At 34.1% G+C, this 21,688-nt stretch overlaps 1 protein-coding gene across 1 annotated transcript; it reads left to right on the top strand.

Moving 5' to 3' along the window:
* Positions 1-3,590: 3,590 nt before the first annotated feature.
* On the top strand, positions 3,591-15,826 carry LOC306847722 (uncharacterized protein). The gene is made up of 24 exons (XM_079381848.1): positions 3,591-3,638; positions 4,306-4,367; positions 4,675-4,692; positions 5,195-5,224; positions 5,311-5,346; positions 6,280-6,318; positions 6,431-6,466; positions 7,765-7,800; positions 7,886-7,930; positions 8,231-8,317; positions 8,411-8,449; positions 8,537-8,581; positions 9,146-9,184; positions 9,505-9,573; positions 9,856-9,918; positions 10,760-11,497; positions 11,576-11,620; positions 12,361-12,414; positions 13,058-13,099; positions 13,196-13,234; positions 13,420-13,473; positions 13,620-13,673; positions 13,769-13,832; positions 15,037-15,826. Exons 1-23 carry the CDS (start codon positions 3,628-3,630, stop codon positions 13,807-13,809), a joined length of 1,722 nt encoding a protein of 573 aa, XP_079237974.1. The 5' UTR covers positions 3,591-3,627; the 3' UTR covers positions 13,810-13,832; positions 15,037-15,826.
* The last annotated feature ends 5,862 nt before the right edge of the window (positions 15,827-21,688 follow it).

Below are 21,688 nucleotides of genomic sequence, written 5' to 3'. Positions count from 1 at the left end.
AAGTGTTGTTTTTGCATTATATGCATAAATAAGCATAACTGTTGCTTATTTATGCAAATGTGTACAAGTATATGTACATTTTCATTAATCACAAAAAAAATTAAATAAATCTACTCCTTCAGATTGTGATTAAAGTCAACAAATCAAGCAAGTAACATCAACTTCTAGTTGTCCTTGTCTTTGTTTGTGGAGTAAAAACAGCAGTATTTAAAAGCAAGTGGTTGGATTTTAGGAGACTAACACAGAATTTCAATGATCACCGGCCGTTGTCCACAGAAATGTCACGTAAATTTAAAGCTCACACAATGCCACGGGACGTTACGGATTCCTGCATCTTTAACTGACCTTCTGTAGCCTGAGTTTTTGAGGAAAACTGTTTCTTAGTGAAGATTCTGGGAAAAGTGACATAGCTAAAACTGCTGTGCCATTACTGTACAATAAAGTCTCTCTTTTCAGACTTCTCACTGTCCTCTTATTAAATCAAAAAGCACCAAACAAAAGACACCCTGCATATTGTTTAAATGGAAAACAATGGCATTTATGTAGATTTAAAGCAAAAATGCAAAAGTCAGTAAGAGAAGTGACAGGCAGGCACAGTCAGAGATGGTCACAATAGGCTCATTTGAGTTTTACAGGACCCTGTGAGAGTGTTTAACAGGTCACCGGATCATTTTCTTAGACATGCTGATCTCACATTCGTCCTGGATCACTGGTCATGAGATCGTAACGAGCTGGAGGGAGAGAGCAGATGGAGACGAGGACGAGTGCAGGTCAGGTCATATTTAAATAAAAATTTATTCTATAATTGAATTTATCTAAATTGCAAGGGACAATCCACCGGAAGCAACTTGAATTAAAGTGCCTTGATCAAGGACATAACGTTTCTGGCATAACTCCTCAGGTTTGAACCTACAATCTTTCAATTACCTGCCAAGACCTACAGAGAGGCCACAGCATCACTAATACATCGGACGGATGGAAAAAGAAGGAATGGGAAAGAAAGAAAGAAAGAAAGAAAGAAAGAAAGAATAAGAAAAAGAAAGAAAGAAAGAAAGAAAGAAAGAAAGAAAGAAAGAAAGAAAGAAAGAAAGAAAGAAAGAAAGAAAATTAAGAAAGGAAGAAAAAGGGAAAGAAGGAAAATGTAACAAAGAAAAATAAAGGGAGGGAAAAAGGAGGGAAACAAAAGTAAGAGAACATTAAGGAAGGAAAAATGTAAGGCAGAAAAGGAAGGAAGGAAGGAAAAGAATTAAAAAGGAGTAAAAAAATTAAGAAAAGAGGGAAAACAGAAGGAAGAAAAAATGAAGGGAGTGAAAACAGATGCAAGAAAGAAAGAAAGAAAGAAAGATGAAGCGAGGTAGAAAAAAGCAAGTGGAAACAGAAAGAAGAGAGGAAAAAAGTAAAGTAGAAAGAAAGAAGGAAAGAAAGAAAAGAGTAGGAAAAAATAAAGAAAGGAAAAATGAGTAAAGGAGGGAAGTTTCCAAGGCTTGCCCACATCTCGTAGTTAACACTGACACATAGTATACTATACTAACTAATACTAATTATTTTGAATGAATAAATGATTCAAGTCAAGAACTGACACAAATGTGACTTGACTCTCACTGCATGATGTGATTCGAGGCTGTGTCAGGGGAATGTCCGGAGATCTGCTGTGTGATGGAGCTTCCCATGATGCTTCATGGCTTTACGTTGACTCCATCGATAAAAGTGCTCAGGTTAACACTTCAAATGGGTGGTTTGTTACAAAAAGACAAGTTTCCCAATTTAGCAAGTACTGATGTCATTACCTCCCATCTGAAGGCTGTGCCGCTCTCACACTTTCTGAAGAAACACGCTCGTCTCAGAAGAGCAGCAGGGAAACCCCACCATCCTTTAGAAAGGCCACAGGAACCCACCTGTGCAATTCACTCATTTCCTAAACCTCTTTAAAACCTCATTTACATCTAGTACTAAAACTGAACTGATCATCCTGATCGTTTTGCATATAAAAAACACATATAAAGCTGCTTTGAGGTGTCAACGGCTCGTTGAATGTGAATTAATGTGTGAAGAAAAAAACGAATGATTAACTTTTAACGGGAATATGTGCTCTACTGCTCAACAAGGATGTTTAAGCTCAATAAATTTCTCAATGGAGGAACAAAGAGGCTTTGTGTGCAGAACAGCAGCTCTGAGCACAGCAGACATCACAGAGAAACTCAAGCTTTTCCAGGCCAAACCGAGTAACACAGTCACAGGTTTACTCTCTGATGACTTGTTCTCAGGTTATTTCTGTTTACAAAACCACATTAAGACAATACATGCAATTCAAAACTCCTCACCTCAACCTAAAGTAGAAAAATAAATTAATGGTTAAATTGAAGTATAAACAAACAAGTAATTCAATTAAAAACATAAATATAGAAATATAAAATGCCACAAAAATAAGACTGCCTTACAGAATAAGCAATCAAATAAACAAACAAATAATAATAATAATAATAAACTGCATAGTACATAAAAAATATTAATAATTTAAAATTACCTTACAGACTATAAATAAATAAACTGCTTAATAAATAAAAAAATACTTACTATTTGAAAACTTTCAATTAAGATTACCATACGCAAGTAAATAAATAAATACTGCATAGTAAAAATAAATAAAAACTGTATGGTAAATAAAAAAATTGCTAAGTAATAATTTAAACATTAAGATTACCTTGCAGACTATTTAAACAAGCAAGCAAGAAAAAAATAAATGAAAAATAAATAACGCATGTACTAATCAGTTAAATTAAGATCACCAAACAGACTAAATAAATAAATAAACAACAAAAACAATAAATTGCAGAATAAATGTATGTTTTAATCAATTAAGATGTAAGCAAACAAATAAAATAAAAAATAAAACAAAAAAAGTGTTATACACAAATAGCAAGAATCACTAATACAAATATATCACTTAAAAAAACAACAACACACAATTAACCGAAGAAAAACACAAGTCACATGGCTATGATTGTGTGTTGTTTGCAAGTTTTGTAACTTGTTAAAGGTTTTCACTAAAGTAACCTAGCTGGGCCATAGAAACCCCATGGCAACACCCTGGCAACTCAACAACAGCCTACCCTAGCCTTAACATCTCTCATGTATAACCAGCAATGGTTGTTCAAACACAAAATAAATCCAAATGAAATTTGATGCACCACTCTTCCATGAATACCGTTTATACAGCAGAACAGATCTTTCTGTACCGTATAAAATAAAGACCGGCACAAAAGCCATGAGCATGTCCTGCCCAGCAACCCTCTGTTTGTGTTCCAAGAAGAACACCTCAAATCAACTAAATCAAATGACCGGAGAGAACCACAAAGGAGCAGTGGGACCCATTGAGACAGAGACACAGAAGCTACTCGATTTACAAAGGCTGTGTGAAAACACAAACACTAGCAGGACGGCCTGACTTCATAACCCTGTTCTAATGAGAGGAACTTTAGAGGTTCTCATGTAACGCCTCTGTCTTTAGCTCAACCCCCTCAGAGGCCAGGAAGCACAGAGGGTATAAAAGATCTGAGAGCAGCTCCACTCAGGCTTCAGACCTACATCACCTGCGCCAATCTCACACTGCATTTCAGTGCTTTTGCAATGCTGTCCCGGTGAGTATGAGTCTCTCCTTTACTTTCATTATCCTGGCCTGCTTTAATGTTCTTGTGCTGTAATGTTTTACGTCGATGATGCATGCACATGCCATATCAATGATTATTAAGGATATCTGCAAACATGGTGGATAATAACTGACATTGTTGAAGGCTAACTCTGGAAGTTGTTAACCATTTTAAACTAGTACAACGACTGTTTATCTGCAGCAAGGATTTTAGTCATAGACGATGAACAAAAGATAATGCACCAGACCTTTAGTCCTAAATGAAAGTTTATCATGCAGCTACATTGTCAAGGATGGTCCTCAATTTTAATAATCAAACTTTGTTGTTGTTGTTGTTGCTGCTATAAATATTTATTAAAATGTTGACCTCTTTACTAAATGTTTATAGAAATTGGTAATTATAATAATAATTTTCTGGGATATTCCAAAAGAAAAGATATATATATATATATATTATTTAGAATATATTAAAATAAATGACAAAATAATAATTCTATAATAAATAAATAAATATACATTAGTATACATTAATAAATAATATTAATAAATAAACACATTCTACAAAATTTTTTTTTTTAAATATAACTATTAATTTAGAGATTTTTTTTAGAGAGTTTCTTTTTTTCTGAATTTTAATTTTTTTTGGTCTCATTATATAGGACGCTGGTTGTTCCGTTGATCTTTGCATTAGTGGGTGTCTCTATTTCTGCACCAATAAACGGTAAGGAAACTTCCTCAGTATGTCTGACATCATTACATTTCTCACATATAGCTCACATATATACCAGATGACCCCGAATCCCTAAATTATTATCAGTGCCATGCACCAGCTCTTCTTTCTAAGTAACACGAAGCATTTGCTGCCTCACTATAATGAGGCCGTAATCAGAGCCCTTCACTGAACACAAAAGAGTTCTGTTCACCTGTGCTGCTACATTTAGCCTGGGCCTCTATAGGAGATATAGGACTCTTATAGCTCAATGCACTCAGACCACTAACTAACTGTCTTGTCTTTTGTTTTCATACAGATGGAACAGATAATGATGGTAAGAATGTGGCTCCTACACATTAACCTTAATTATAATGCAAATGATGACTTTTTAAATTAATTATTGCCTTTGAATGCATGAGCTGTGTAAGAACAATGAACTGCATTGTACTACTACAATTGTTCAAGAAAGCCATTATAGACCGAAAAATCCCTCTTTAATCCCAGTTTTTTGTTTTAAACAGAAATGGGATTAAATTAAATTTACTTTTCCTTAGAAAAAAGGCCCCAGTAATCTCATGTGAGTTTCAGAAGTGATTTCAGCAATGCTTCAGATACCAAAGTCTGCAATTAAAAGTTTGAGATCTCAATAGGAACTAATTTCTCATCGGATTCTTTCCCATCCTCTGAGTTGCTTTGCACATTGGTTTTACGGCTCTATACATCCTCTTGGCAGGCAGGCTAGTTATAAAGGACAAAAAGTACCTGGTTCAAAATGAATATGACCTGGTTTATGTCACTGATTGTGTTTTGTTCTCACTTTCATGTTATAATGTCAGAGGCGGCTGCAGCCCTAGGGATCCTCAATGGTAAGGTGCAATGAATTTGAGCTATTCTTCTGCATAAATCAATTACCATAGAAATCTGAAAAACACGTTTTTCTCTCTTTTTTCAGCTCCTCCTACTCCAGTCCCTGGAAATGGAAACTCAGGTTGGTCTGGCTGATATATGATCAAGACTACCTGTAAAATATTTTATATAATCAGCAAGTTCAATAACATGGACATGAACTTGAATTTTAACATCAAGATTTAGACAGATAGCACTGTTGTTATTGTTCACTAAAACTATTTTTTTTTAAATTGTTAAACCTAAATTAAAGCGGTTTAAATTTTGTTTAAAGAAATAAAGACACATAATATTATTAAAAAACTAAAGCTGTTAAAAACATTTCGTTAATTGAAAAAATATCAAAAAACAAATATTACATTAAAAACTTACACTTAAAACTAAAAAGAATTAGAAATGTTGCCTTGGTAACTAACTGAAACAAATTTTAAGTAGAAGTTAAAGTAGTGAAATTACAAAAAAAAAAATCAAATTGAAATAAATTAAAGCTAAATATAAATAATAATAAAAAAATAATAAACCTAATTAAATGATAAAAGCACATGAAAAATGACTAAAACCTATTAAATTAACTAAAACTTAAATGAAAATTTTAAATGTTGGTTTGGCAAATAAGTTTAAGTTGAAGTACTAAAATAAAAATAAAACATACACACATATATACACACATACATATACTTATATATATATATATATATATGTGTGTGTATATGTGTATATGTATATGTATATGTGTATATATATATATGTATATGTGTATATACACATATACATATACATATACACATGTACACACATATATACATATACATATATATATATATATATATATATATATATATATATATAGGCAAAAGCACAAATGGCTAAAGCCTAAACTAAAAAAAAAAAAAAAATTTTAAAAATAACTGAAAAATATGTCAGCTAAATATTAATAAATACTAAAAATAATTCTAAATACACACAGATGTTCAAATAAAAATAAATAAATAAAAAAAAAACTTCTTTTAAACAGGAATTACAGATGGGAATGATTCAGCAGAGAAACCAGGAGGTAAGAAACGCTTTTTTCCCATTCTGAAGACGTTTGAGGCAGTTGAACCCAAAATATATGATTGAATAAATAAGAATCATCACACTGTGCTAAAATTCCTCTTTGATTTCAGGTCCAAATGATTTGTCTGACACCACTGAAAAACTAGGTTAGTTTCTGCTATCAAGAATCTCTAGATATACAGGACATAAAAGAGAGAAAGAATTCATGACCTAAGCACTGAATCACACAGCTGTCACAGAATTTCACCAGTGCATTGATATCAAGATAACACATGAATGAGTGTGATAACACACCGATTAATGTTTAACTGCTGTGTTCAGCATCAATGAACTAAAACAAGAGGCAGTGGCACTAGACTGCAAAGTATAAGAGACACTCAGTCAACAGGAAAAAAGATTACATAAAAGAATTGGAAACAAGCTTCCATAATAGGCATTTTTTTCTGCTTAATCAATGATTGAATACAGGAATTTAAAGTTTATGCTAAATTATTAAGTGAATTTAAAATCTGTCACTGGGTTTTTTAAGAATAAACTCAATTTGATAAATTCTTCATGAAACAAGACTTAATACCTCAAGTTATTTTACTTTGAGCAATTGAATCTTGATCTTGAGGAATCTGTAAATAGTTGTACTGAAAAACAGGGAGTAAGAAAACCATTTTTTGGCAGCTCATAGCTGTACACACGTGTCACACTCCATTTTTTCTGAATAATATTATGGCAACATTCTATATTAATTCTAATAATAATAATTCTACATTTTATATTAATAGAAATCAATGAAAAGTGATGTGATGGTTGGTCTTTGTTGATGTTGTGAACAGATGAAGTGTACCAATATCAACTCCATAAAAGTGATTCAATTTTTATGATTACTCATTATGATTATACAGAAAATAAGGCCTACAATGGAAGCTAATTTCCGTTAATTGTGATAATTTCACAATTCTTACTTTCTCACAATTGCAAGTTTATATCTCCTAATTCTAACTTTTTTTTCTCAAAATAGTGAGTTTATATCTTGTAATTGCAAGTTTACGACTTTTGCCCTCAAAATTTTACATTTTGCTTACATCATGCAATTGTATTTTTTATTTACATTAAAAAAAAAGATCAAAATAAAAAAAAACTAATAAGGTTATTGCACTTTTATTTCATAATTGTGACGTTTCACAAACTCACAAATCTGAAATAAATAACATGAGCAATAAATAAGGTAATTGTGACTTTCTTGCAATTACACATTTACATCTCTTCAGATTTTATTTCTCATATAAATTGAGAATTGCGAGAGGAAAAGTTAGAATTGTGAGAAAAACTTTAACACATTAGCAGTCATTTTAAGGAACGAAAACCACTTTATAACGACAATAGGAACACCGACAAAGAAAAACTCTAACCTTGCATAATTTTCTTTTCTACAAATGTTCTTTCTTTAAAGAGGTTGATGGTGCTCCTGACACATCAGACACAAACAGTAAGACTCATCTCATGGCCTTCACTATTGTTTGAGATGTATTTGAGGGAAGTATTGCTCAATCTAACAGCTCCACCTCTTTCAGATGACAAAAGCCTGGATGAAGCCACCAGCGGCCCAGATTCAATAGGTACAACATAACCTGTGCATCAGTTTCCTAAACACATAACAATGGGTCATTTCTTACAAATATGAAAATGCATCCCTCACCTGTTTAAAAAAAAGTCCTTAAACATTTGACTCTCCACGTATGATCTCCATATAAATACTAATATTTTTTGTAAAGACTATCTGATTAGGTCCAAAGCGAATCAACATCGAATCCAAACTATAAAAGACATGCATCCCATTCAGATACATCATCGACAGCAGGTGCAAATTGCAAAAAACATTTGTTATGCAATATATTTAATTTCAATTTCTTTATCAGACACAACAGATACTGATACTGACACAGAAAAAGACACAGATACTAATACAGAAACAGATACATCGCAGCAGAAGACAGGCGATTCAGGTGGGTAAAAGCCAAATATCTATTTTCATAAGATACAGAATGCACACGTGTGCAAAATACTCTCAATGAAGGACTTTCCTCTATCTACTGCAGATGAGAACAATGAGAAACCATCAGCAGAGGACAGCACAGGTATGAGAAATCCCAGAAACAAACATGACAAATCAGACAGATTGCTTCATGAGCTGATCAATTTAAATAAGTTGTTTAATATTTCAGATGCAGATCATGCGGATACAGATTCAAAAGAAAAGGAATCTACAGGTAAACCAACACACTAACTGAATAAAGACATGTATATGTTAATATAAAAGAAAAACTTATATCGCCCATAAATGCTAATTTAGTCGTTATTTACCAATGATATAAATATGAACTAAAATGACCTTTTTTTTTTCGTTTCTAAAAATGTAAAAAAAAAAAAAAAAAAAATGTAATTTCTATATTAGTTAAAACTTAACCTAAAATTAAAATGACAACTGAAAATACAAATAATATTAATAATATTAACAAATACTATATAAATATAAAAGTATATTATTTACTATAATATAGAAATGTATGATATTATCTCTTTTTACAAAGGAAAATAAAAAAATTACTCCATTTGTGTGAATTGGAAAAATAATCTCATGCAGGTTCAAAACAACACAAAAGTGGAGTAAATAATGACAGAAATGTAATTGTTGGGTTAACAACTCGATTTAGACAACAAGCATTTCAATATTTCTAAATTAAACCTCCCTCTTATTTTCCCCAAATATGTGTGTGTGTGTGTGTGAGATACATAATGATTTACTGTTTCACTATTAAACCTCTGCTTCACAGACAGCGATGAAAAGGCAGACACTGATTCAGACAGCTCAGGTATTTCTCATGCATCAAGCAGAACATGTTCCTGTAGCAACATCCTGTTGAGGATTGAACAACAGTCATAGCAACCATTTAGATTTGAGGGTTAATGTTAGGTTTGGTGCATGGGCCGTTAATCACTCTTATCAAGCCACCGTTCCCCTCTGGTGGTATTTAATGGTTAGGGTGAGGAGTATGAACACTGTTGACATAAACATTATTCCAGCATTAACACAAGATGTTCCAGGAACACGTCCGACTTGGCACAGTCATTCCTTTCTCAATGCAAAATGATATTCTTCTGAAACAATGCTGGCATATGAATGTATTTTCAGACGGGGATTCTGCTAGTGTGGAAAAGAAAGATTCTGATGATGTAACGGATTCAAATAAAACCTCTACAGGTATTTGAAATCACTGCAGAAATGATTCCAAATCAGTGTTGGTTTAGTATTATTCATATACGATTATAATATTTATTAATATTTTTAATAAGTTTATTTATTTCAATTTTAGTAATATGTGTTTTTATTTATTTTTAAAGTTATATTTAGCTTTAATTTATTTTTATTTATGTTTTCAGTTATTTTAGTATTTTTAATTAAACCTTTCTTTAATATAATGATCCTGCCTGATTTAGCCAGTAGTTAGTAACTAATAACCGTTGTGTTTTTGCTCTGATGAAGAAGATACAGATGATTCATCCGACAAGGATTCTTCAGACACAGATGAGCAGCAGGACTCTGACGGTGAGCTTAAATGTCACGAATGAAATTCAGTGTCTCGTTTTTTTTTGTTTTTTTTTACAATATTATGATTATCGCTTGATCCACAAAAGATTAACTAATACTTTGTACCAACAAGGCGCAATGTAAAAGTTTTCAGTACCAAGTATTATCTTCTGGCCTGACTTAAAACAGTTACAGTTTTTATTAATATTTAAAATTTGTTTAAATTTTATATTTTGTGTTTTCATTTTATAGTTGTAGCAATTTTAGTGTTTTTGTATTTTTTATTAGTGTTTGTTTGTATAATGTGTATTTATTATGTCTATTTGATAATGTCTATTTTGTTATAGTTTTAGTATTTATCACGTCTAATCTGGTTAGGAGAAATTAATTAAAAATGATAAACTTATTCACATGGAAGTGATATGATTTATCAGTTGTTTTATTTAATTATAGTAGCCTATTTAATTAAATAATGTATTAATACAAGAAACATTTTTGTATACGGTACCATGGAAAAACCATTTATTTTTTTCACATGTACCATGGCAATACCAAGTTTTTATATACATGCAATCATTGAAGTACCTTGGATGGCTATGTAAATAATTCATAAATAATACTATGTGATAAGTCAATGTACCTTGGTATTACCACGGTACAAAGGTAGTACCATGGTATTCTTGGAAGCATCATGGCATATTTCACATGAAATTCATATAATATTACTCAATCCTCAAACCATGGTACTTTTTTCATTTAATTCGCCTGTAAATTGAGTTTTAAGACATTTGTCTGTAATTATAATGATTTATGTCAATTTAATGATATTTAATAATGAAATACTGTTTTTTACATGCAGATTCTGACAAAGACAAAACAGATGGAGACACCGATGAAAAGAGCGACGAGAAAGACGACAAAGACACCAGCGATGACTCAAGTAAAGACTCAGAAGACGAGGGTCGAGAAACCTCAGAGACGCCAGACAAAAGCGACACAGACAACGACTCAGACACTGATGAGGTGAAAGTTTCAGACGACTCCAAAGACCAGGATTCAGAATCGAAAGACACCGACAGCACGGAGAAGCAAGAGAAAGACCAGGACTCTGACAGCGACACAGACACCAGCAGCGATCAAGACACGGCAGATTCCCCTGATGCAGCAGACACCAAGGACAGTGTCGAGGATAAAGACAAGGACAGCAGCGACCCGAAAGACACTGAAGATGATGGAGACAGCGAGAAGGATGCCAAAGAGAAGGAGGAGATCAATGAGACGGGAAGCAACAGCGATGAGGGAAAAGATAAAGAGGACGAATCCACACCAGACGAACAGGACAAGGAAGACGCCACCTCAAAAGAAGACGCCGCAGCCAGTCAGTCTGACGAAAGTCCACTGGAGGAAATGACTGAAGACAAGCAGGAAGACAAACCTGATTCTAACAGCTCCAGTCTGGACTCAAATTCAGACCCCGACTCTGACAGCAAAGACAATGAGCAGGACAAAGACAAGAACAGCACAGAGTCCACAGACACAGAAAGCTCCAACAGCGACAGCAAGAGCGACACGGACAGCTCAGAAACAGGAGGGGAAGGTAAACATTCAAGCCTTTGTGTTTTACATTCATCAAACCACGACATCAATCAACTGTTTAATGCTCTTATGCCTACAGATACCGATGAAGACAATGACTCCAGCGTGGAAAAAGAGAAACAAGGTATTAACTGATAAATATGGAGGCCCATTTCTGCCTCAGAGTAAAACATATACCAGACAATTGAGAATGTTTAAAATAAGTCACATTGTGCCATTTTGTATCAAAATTGAGAGATATAAAGTCATGAAATAAAGCCATAATTGCAAGACATAGTAATTTTGTGCCAGATAAAATGATACGTTTTAGTCATATTTTGAGATATAAAGACACAATTAAAGATATGAAGTCACATTGAGGTATAAAGTAATTAAGTAACGTAATCGTGTGATATAAAATCAAGTTCAGATTTGTAAAAATGTGATTTACTTTAAGTCACAGTTGATAATACAAAGTCACATACTGAAACATAAATTCACAATTGAAGATATGAAGTCACAATTGAGACATAAATTCATAAATGATGTAAAATCATGATTGTGAGATAGAAAGTCACAACTGTGAAATGTAAAGTTATAATTGCAGATGAAAAAGTCACAATTGTGAGATCATATTTTGACAATATTGTGAGATATAAAGTCATTATCGAAGATATAAAGTCACATTGTGAGGTATAGTCACAATTCAGCATAAAGTCATAATTAGAAGACATCATTTTTCATATAAATGGAGATATAAAGTCACTTTGAAATAGAAAAAAGAAATAAACAAAACGGGCTTCCGCAGATACAAACTAGCCATCAGTCTGTACGGTTACAGAAAAAAGCTGGGAATTTCTAATATATGACTGTCTAAACCTACAGAGTCTCCTGATGGGGCTTCAATAGAGACAAATGACTCGGATTCTGACTCCAGCGGTAAGACAAACCACAACATTTTCTGTTTACATGTCAGTGGAGTTTCATTCCTCACAAAACACCTTCATTTCAATGCTAACTGTGAACTGTGATGTACAACGCAACAAGCAATAAATCCCTTCTACTCCATTTAAATCTGAGGGGTTTTTCACTTGTCTTCAGTGAGGAGAAGACAACGGACATAAGAAATGATAAAACTTTCAAAAAAAGAATCAAGCACTGGTTAAACAATATATTTAATATTTGTGAGTTAAGTATTTTGTTTGCCAAAAAATTGCCAGTTGCTAATGAATGGCCATCAGTGGTGAATGAAGTTACATCACACAGCATTTTTAATTCAAGCATGGACAGAAAAAAAACCAACTGAATATATGATGAGAGTAAAAAACTGAGATATTAAGACTCAGTTCAAGCTATCAAGTCATTATGAATGATGTTGCTTCACACAGCATTTTTGATTTAAGCGTGGACAGAAAAAAACGAAACAATTGAAGATATAAAGTTTCATACTTAATTTAGATTATTAGATATAAAGTCAAAATAGCAAGATATTAAGGCAATTTCAGATATAGTCACAATTGTGAGACTAAAACGTGTAAGACATGATGAAATTGATGCAGTATTAATTTTTTTCTTTTTCTAGATGACCATGACAATGACTCAACAGATGCTACGACATCAAATGGTAAATATATCTGTCGGCTCAGTATGTAAGAATGAAGTGATGCCTTTATTTACAAAGTATTAAATGTATGTTCTTCAAATTTTCTGCCATCTCTAGAGGAACACACTGATGCAGACAGCCATGATGTTGCAGACGGTACGTCTCGTGGGTCTAAAGAACTTCATTTTGAGTTTCCCTAACCCCAAGTATTACGTATTGACACGTAACTCAGGCCATTTGTGCTATAGACATTAATGACTGTAAACGTAGCTGTTACCTGTTACTCTCAGATTGGGAATCCTGGGAAATCGTGATCAACTCAGTTCCTTTTTTCTGTTTAGATGATGATGCCACTGATGTCCATGATGATGAAGTCGGGGTTGAAGATGACACAGGTAAGTCGCTCACAAAATTGCCTCCTCAGATAATCTTTGCCTCCTTAGGAGACACAAATGAGACAGATGTTGTGATACTTCATAATTAAACCTGTGACTTTTGATTTAAAGAACAATGATAGCAATTGTCACATCCTTTTTTACAGACGCCGCTTCTAAAACACACCATGAACCAGATCATCTTGATGACACAACACAAGGTAATGATTCTGCTTAAAACACTTACTTCTCAGAGAACGGGAGATCAAGAGAGAGATCTCTAAACATGCTAATATATGTTCATGCCTTTCTTCAGGATCAGATGATGCCAGCAAAACCCCTATGCCAAGCTCCTAGCGACCAGGACTCTACAAAAACAGGTATAATGTGATCACATATTAAAAGCTTTATAAACTTCTTATGAAAACTTACAAGTGATTATAGATATTATATACAGCTTGTCAGTATGGAGTTTGGGTTCAGATAAGCTATTCACTATTTAGATAAGCTAACTACACAAGATAGTCTATAAGCTCAAAAAATCTAAAACGCGTTCATAAAGATAACATTTAAGATGAGCAATATATTTGGACAAAAATAGTATCATAACTTGTTACAATATGCTTAAATACTGTATTATGGTTATAATGCAAATCAGTGAAATGGCTCATAGGCTGTTTCTTTTATTATTATTCAACTGAAAGGTGAAATTTCTATTCTTACAGTCGCCATAAAAGCATCTGTTTTTTCTGTTACATCTGATTTCTTCATCAGCCTCTTCAATGATACTATTAAAAATAATCGTACTTATGATTTATGACTTTTTTTTTATAGTGTAGTCTCCAGAACAATGAACAAGCAATTATAACATCAGTTATATCAAATCAAATTCTAAAACGAGAAATAAAATGATAATTTACACGAGTCATTTATATACATCATCAAAATGAAGCATCTTTTTACTAGATCATTTTTTACTTACTAAGCATCTATTCTTCTAGTAATTTAGTTTTTTGTACCTTTTTTCTGTTTCGCCAGTATCCTCTTTTTCAACAGTAACAGAACAATATAGGCTAACTTAAGAAGACGGAGACATTCTTATTAATAATACACACTATAACAGAGAAACAAAACACAAAACAATAAAATGCATTCATACATGCATAAATATGGTAGGGGTTTAAACACTGAATATCTCAAATAATTTCCTGGCCTAATAATTTTTCATAATTTTTAAGACCTCAGTAAATATGGCTAGCGAGCTCATTTTTAAATAGATTAAGCTGGGTGCTGTTTTCAAAACATTTGTAAATAAAACAGTTTAATATAAGTAGTAAACATTTTACTACAAAGTCTACAGTCTTCCTATGGCGGCTAATGAATCAGAAGTCTTGCACAATCAAAGAGAACAGATAACTTCTGCGTTCCAAAATAAGGTGGTAAAGTATCCAAAACAGACATTTGCAACTTGCATTACTTCACTGACGTACTAGCCTAGAGAAGCCGATACGAATACATAATAAATAGAAGACATAATTAAAATTGATATATTCACTATATAATTTCTTTTGTGTCTCACTGCAGACTTTTCCTGGGAGACGTAAAAAGAATCACCTGAGACAGTCAAGATAACCAGAGTTTCACATCCCATTAAAACACATTGACACGTCCCTCTCGTCCTTTCTCTCTCTCTCTCTCTCTCTCTCTCTCTCTCTCATATGGTGAAGGTTCCTTTCTAAGGGTTCTGGGATGCAGATTAAATTATTCGGCTGTTTGCTGTACATTCCATTTTTTAACTTTGTCCTAATTCTAGAACTTTTGTATCGTTTGATATATTAATTTTACCAATTTTAGATGGAAATGTATGATGAACAGAGAGGGTCTGGAATTGCGTACCTCATGCATTTGTCTCATTGCGTAGGGTCTAAATATATTTGGAGTGACACATTAAACTTAGAGAGTAGAACTAACAGACGGAATTTTGAGAAAGCGAAACGATTCGGGTCTGGTGAAAATGCTGATCTGTCAAACCTGTGATGGTTCCATTGCTTTGTCCACATGGTGTCCCCATCCTTGACACTGACTGAAAGACTGCAGCTGCTGCAACAAGAACCTTCCCTCCTGCTCTCAGATAAACGCCGGCCTGAAATGTCACAGAATGAGATGTTGTCTTCCCACCCAATGATTTGAGACTGTACAGACAATTTCTGATAGAATCTCTGATGTCTATGTCTTTGTGGAGGAATACTAATAAACTAGCAATGTAAGAGCACAGATTGCTCTGAAAACTGTTAAAAATTATTTTGTATAGATTTACAAGAAGTCATTTTAATATGTACACAGGGAGCAAATCTAATAAAGACTGGGTTGTCAGAAAATCAAATGGCCATGGAGTATTTATTCATTTATTGTATAGTAAACCACACAAACATCTTATTTTGGCTTTTTAAACTGAACTACAGTAATTACAGCAAAAAAAATAACTATAATCATAAATAATTTAATAACAACATATTGTCACAAGATAATAAAAACAAAATATCTAATATGAAATCAAATTCAGTCCCTAAAACAAATATAATATACTAATATCTAAATATAGATACTATACAATAACTAAATATTTTATGTTTTATTTCTATCTCGTTTATTTTCAAAGAATTTAAAATATTTTTGTGTCAGTTTAATATGTTGTTTAATTTAGCACAAAACAATTATTTACCGGAAGAGCAAAGAGGAGCTTTTATTGGTTTATATGAACTAAAAATAGACTCAACTATTAAAAATGCAAATCATTAGAGAAAAATATTGAATTATTAATTAAATACTTCAAGGATGCGTTTTAACTGGGTATTTGTTTGAAATATCTTTAATATTTAGGTTTTAGGTCAGTAGGCTTTTTATAGGCTACATATGAAAAGTAGGCTATTATTTAAATAAAGTTGTTCTCCTAATATAATAATATGTGTGTCTGTATATAAGGCAGGAAATGTAAACTAAATATATATATATATATAAATATATATGTGTGTGTGTGTGTGTGTATATATAAATATATGTATATATACATAGAGAAATGTATATGAAGCAAGTAGAGTTTGCGCAGCTTCACATGGAGTTAAACGTTATCAGATGGTGTGAATGGCCTTATGAATGAAAGGATCATATTTCAGCGGTTTTAGTCAAAGAAAGAAAGTCTTATCTAAGCTCTGATGTCTTAATTTAAAAAAAAAAAAAAGAAAGATTTAACCGCAGACTGGATTCCTTGACCCTTAACGTTACCCAGAAAAAGAGTTAAGTTTCCCCGTGTGTCTCCACCGGGTCTTTGGAGCACGACACGATCTAGTGTTACATCTCGGTGGTCTAAACCTGGCCCTAGGGTGAACAAACGAGAGGATGAGGAGGAAGAGGAAGGTGTACCGTGGACAAAAGCAACCAAACAGCTCCGAACAAAGCGCTCGCGGCCCGCCTGTCCGAGCGTGACTTAAGGTCTCTGTGTGCAAATGTTCCCGTCACCCCAAACTTAGGCCGATGAAACCACAGGCAGGGTTTCAAAATGGAGATGGCCAGTGAAGCTTGACCCTCACAGTGCATTAGCTTCCCCCGCGGCCCACTTTCCCAACAGGCCGGAAGGGCGCGAGAAGCCTTTAGAAATATTATACTTTGATTTAAGGCGTAAGAGGGTTTAAACATCCACTCCGATCTAGTGGTTGATATCTGTGAGAAAAGGCCGACCTTTTACTTACAAACAGCGACACACCGAGTTGACGGTTTTTGCACGTAGGCTAATATACATTAAGATGCAAGCGCATTACTGTTTGCTTAATATCCAAAACTAATATCCAGCGAGATAAAACCCATTCAAACAGTGTCTGTTATCTGGAAACTCATTATCAGCATCTGTTGACAATCCTTTGAGTGCCAATCCAAGATTTCAACACTGTGTTTGGCTTTACTGAGTTCAAGACCGGTGTGTGATAAGTTGTGTCCACACTCGCTCTTCTTTTCATTTATTCAATTCATTTCTTTGTCAGTCATTCAAATAATTTTGAGACTTTCTTAAAGGAATTGTTTACCAAAATTCTGTTACCGTTTATGGAACGCAAAGATTTAACGTCGTTCTTTTGCAAACACCTGTTTAAAATATTGCTTCCATAAAATGCGTTCTTCAAGTTCAAGTTGAGCTTTATTGTCAATGCAACAATGCAACATCTCAATAATGTATCCAAAAAACTTTTAACTCAACAACATGAAACACGAACTTTAAAAAAGGCTTTAATACGATTTTGGTTCTTATTTGGCTCATTTGCATATGTAAATATAACATTTCAGAAAATGTGTAGGCTAATGCAATAGTCTTACTGTAGGCCCTACTGTGAAACTTTCATTAGTCAAGAATTGTGCGCAAGTACTGACAAAAACTAATACCGACTAAAAAGTTAATTAAATCATATTACATTTGGGAATGCAATAATCATTCTGTGGTTGTTTAATATCGGTGGCGAACATTCATTCGAGACCTCAGGCAGGAAATGAGAACTAGTCCAACCCTCTGATCAAGTTTAATGTCCACCTGTCCACACTGTTCCTCTGTCCTGCTACACGACATATTAGATTTGGCCCACGGTGATTAATTACAGAGCGGTTCAGGGACCCAAAACTCCAATGCCGCAGTAATTTCAGACGGATCGGGTTTCTAAACAGAATGGCTCCTTCAGGACGATCAGAGGTGGCTCGTGACCACTGAGACAAAAAGTCCTAACAGAGCTCTGGATGAAGCTGAAATCTGAGAACAGAACAGGAATCTGTGTGAGAAAATGCACAGGTCTGTATGTGCGTGTGTGTGTGTGTGTGTGTGTGTGCATGTGTGTGCATGGTTTAATCTGTGTGTTTGTGCTGGCTCACAGGAGCACTCACCTCTTGCTTCTTACATGCTCTCCTTTTGGTCCACTGAGTCTCTGAGGATTTTTTGTGTTTCTCCAAAAAGATATATATATATATATAAAATATTACAAAAATTTTCCTTTTAAAATAAGTAATATTAAAAGATAACATTTTATATATTAAAACATGCAGAAATATTGCCGAAAAGATATCAGGAAAAAGTATTAATATTTATGTAACATTTATATTGAAATATATTTGTATATTTAAAATATTTTTATGCTCATTATTTAGAATTATACTTTTGGATTATATTTATAAATTTTGTATTTATATAATGCAAAAATAAATGTAAAAAATATTAGAACAAAAATGTAACAATATTTATTTTTATACATTCTACTTCTTTTTCTACTTGCTGTACACATACATGCGCACACATACACGTACACCTTTAGCCCTTTTTATATTTTAAAATAAAAATAAAAACTATATAAAATACATTAAAAATAAAAAAGTACAAATAAGTACTTTTAACGGCTATTTTGACAATATAATACAAAATAAATGTGAAAAATTTATATATTAATACATCATTATTATAATTAAAATGTAGAGAGAGAGAGAAAAAATTCTATTATCATTTATTATTTAATAAATGTTAAAACTATAACTTTCCATCTAATACATATATATACAGTCAGGTCCATAAATATTGGGACATCGACACAATTCTAACATTTTTGGCTCTATACACCACCACAATGGATTTCAAATGAAACAAACAAGATGTGCTTTAACAGCAGACTGTCAGCTTTAATTTGAGGGTATTTACATCCAAATCAGGTGAACGGTGTAGGAATTACAACAGTTTGCATATGTGCCTCCCACTTGTTAAGGGACCAAAAGTAATGGGACAGAATAATAATCATAAATCAAACTTTCACTTTTTAATACTTGGTTGCAAATCCTTTGCAGTCAATTACAGCCTGAAGTCTGGAACGCATAGACATCACCAGACGCTGGGTTTCATCCCTGGTGATGCTCTGCCAGGCCTCTACTGCAACCGTCTTCAGTTCCTGCTTGTTCTTGGGGCATTTCCCCTTCAGTTTTGTCTTCAGCAAGTGAAATGCATGCTCAATCGGATTCAGGTCAGGTGATTGACTTGGCCATTGCATAACAGTCCACTTCTTTCCCTTCAAAAACTCTTTGGTTGCTTTTGCAGTATGCTTTGGGTCATTGTCCATCTGCACTGTGAAGCGCCGTCCTGTGAGTTCTGAAGCATTTGGCTGAATATGAGCAGATAATATTGCCTGAAACACTTCAGAATTCATCCTGCTGCTTTTGTCAGCAGTCACATCATCAATAAATACAAGAGAACCAGTTCCACTGGCAGCCATACATGCCCACGCCATGACACTACCACCACCATGCTTCACTGATGAGGTGGTATGCTTAGGATCATGAGCAGTTCCTTTCCTTCTCCATACTCTTCTCTTCCCATCACTCTGGTACAAGTTGATCTTGGTCTCATCTGTCCATAGGATGTCGTTTGGCAAACTCTAATCTGGCCTTCCTGTTTTTGAGGCTCACCAATGGTTTACATCTTGTGGTGAACCCTCAGTATTCACTCTGGTGAAGTCTTCTCTTGATTGTTGACTTTGACACATATACACTGTTGTGAAGGGTGTTTTCTTCACCAGGGAAAGAATTCTTCGGTCATCCACCACAGTTGTTTTCCGTGGTCTTCCGGGTCTTTTGGTGTTGCTGAGCTCACCGGTGCGTTCCTTCTTTTTAAGAATGTTCCAAACAGTTGTTTTGGCCACGCCTAATGTTTTTGCTATCTCTCTGATGGGTTTGCTTTGTTTTTTCAGCCTAATGATGGCTTGCTTCACTGATAGTGACAGCTCTTTGGATCTCATCTTGACTGTTGACAGCAACAGATTCCAAATGCAAATAGCACACTTGAAATGAACTCTGGACCTTTTATCTGCTCATTGTAATTGGGATAATGAGGGAATAACACACACCTGGCCATGGAACAGCTGAAAAGCCAATTGTCCCATTACTTTTGGTCCCTTAACAAGTGGGAGGCACATATGCAAACTGTTGTAATTCCTACACCGTTCACCTGATTTGGATGTAAATACCCTCAAATTAAAGCTGACAGTCTGCAGTTAAAGCACATCTTGTTTGTTTCATTTGAAATCCATTGTGGTGGTGTATAGAGTCAAAAATGTTAGAATTGTGTCGATGTCCCAATATTTATGGACCTGACTGTATATATATAAGATGTTCAGAGATGGTATTCTGCATACCTTGGTTGTAACGAGTGGTTATTTGAGTTACTGCTGCCTTTCTATCAACTTTAACCAGTCTGCCCATTCTCCTCTGACCTCTGACATCAACAAGGCATTTTCGTCCACACATCTGCCGCTCACTGAATATTTTCTCTTTTTCGGACCATTCTCTGTAAACCCTAGAGATGGTTGTTCGTGAAAATCCCAGTAGATCAGCAGTTTTTGAAATACTCAGACCAGCCCGTCTGGCACCAACAATCATTCCACGTTCAAAGTCACTTAAATCCCCTTTCTTCCCCATTCTGATGCTCGGTTTGAACTTCAGCAAGTCGTCTTCACCACATCTAGATGCCTAAAAGCATTGAGTTGCTGCCATGTGATTGGCTGATTAGCAATTTGTGTTACCAAGCAATTGAACAGGTGTACCTAATAAAGTGACTGGTGGGTGTATATATATAAATATAAATATATATGTATATATATAACATTTTATATATGATTAATTATAATATGCAATATAATATAAAATAATAATAAAAAAAAATAATAATAATTTTTAACCACTATTTTAAACAATACATTGGCACAACTATTACATGCATAACAGTGACATTAAGTTTCTTGCCTCTGGAGTACATTTTGATATTTTTATTTACCAAAATATATTGTAAGTGTGGAAAAATATATTTTTGCCATAGGATACAACGGTTGTGGTCCGTCCTTTTCCATATGGTCCGAGCACAGTCTCCATGTATGGCAGCCACCCGCTGTACTGCCTGACCCCACCGGCCGAGCTGAACAGATCCTGGACTGGCACGTCTAATCTCGTCACCCAAGGTTGGCTCCAAGAGTGCTATGGTTTCAAGCACCTAACAGAGAGCTTTTGTTTGAGATCAGGCAGGCCTGCAGGAATGAGGGAAGCCACAGGACAAGAAACTGGCTAGAAGAAATCTGGCCACATCTGCCAACAAGAGCAGCTGATGTGTAATAATACAGCTTTTCAATATGTCTTGTCATTCCACACTACTACTGTGATTGACACTGTACCAGCA

Source organism: Barbus barbus, assembly GCF_936440315.1.
Source record: "Barbus barbus genome assembly, chromosome: 27".
NCBI classification, from domain to species: domain Eukaryota; kingdom Metazoa; phylum Chordata; class Actinopteri; order Cypriniformes; family Cyprinidae; genus Barbus; species Barbus barbus.
This window is presented reverse-complemented; position numbering and strand designations above follow the sequence as displayed.

Excerpts from the sequence above, each read along its gene's own strand:
- LOC306847722 (XM_079381848.1), top strand. Across the intron at positions 11,621-12,360 it reads CGTGGAAAAAGAGAAACAAG|AGTCTCCTGATGGGGCTTCA; the intron begins GTATTAACTGAT and ends CTAAACCTACAG. Across the intron at positions 13,100-13,195 it reads AGATGCTACGACATCAAATG|AGGAACACACTGATGCAGAC; the intron begins GTAAATATATCT and ends TGCCATCTCTAG.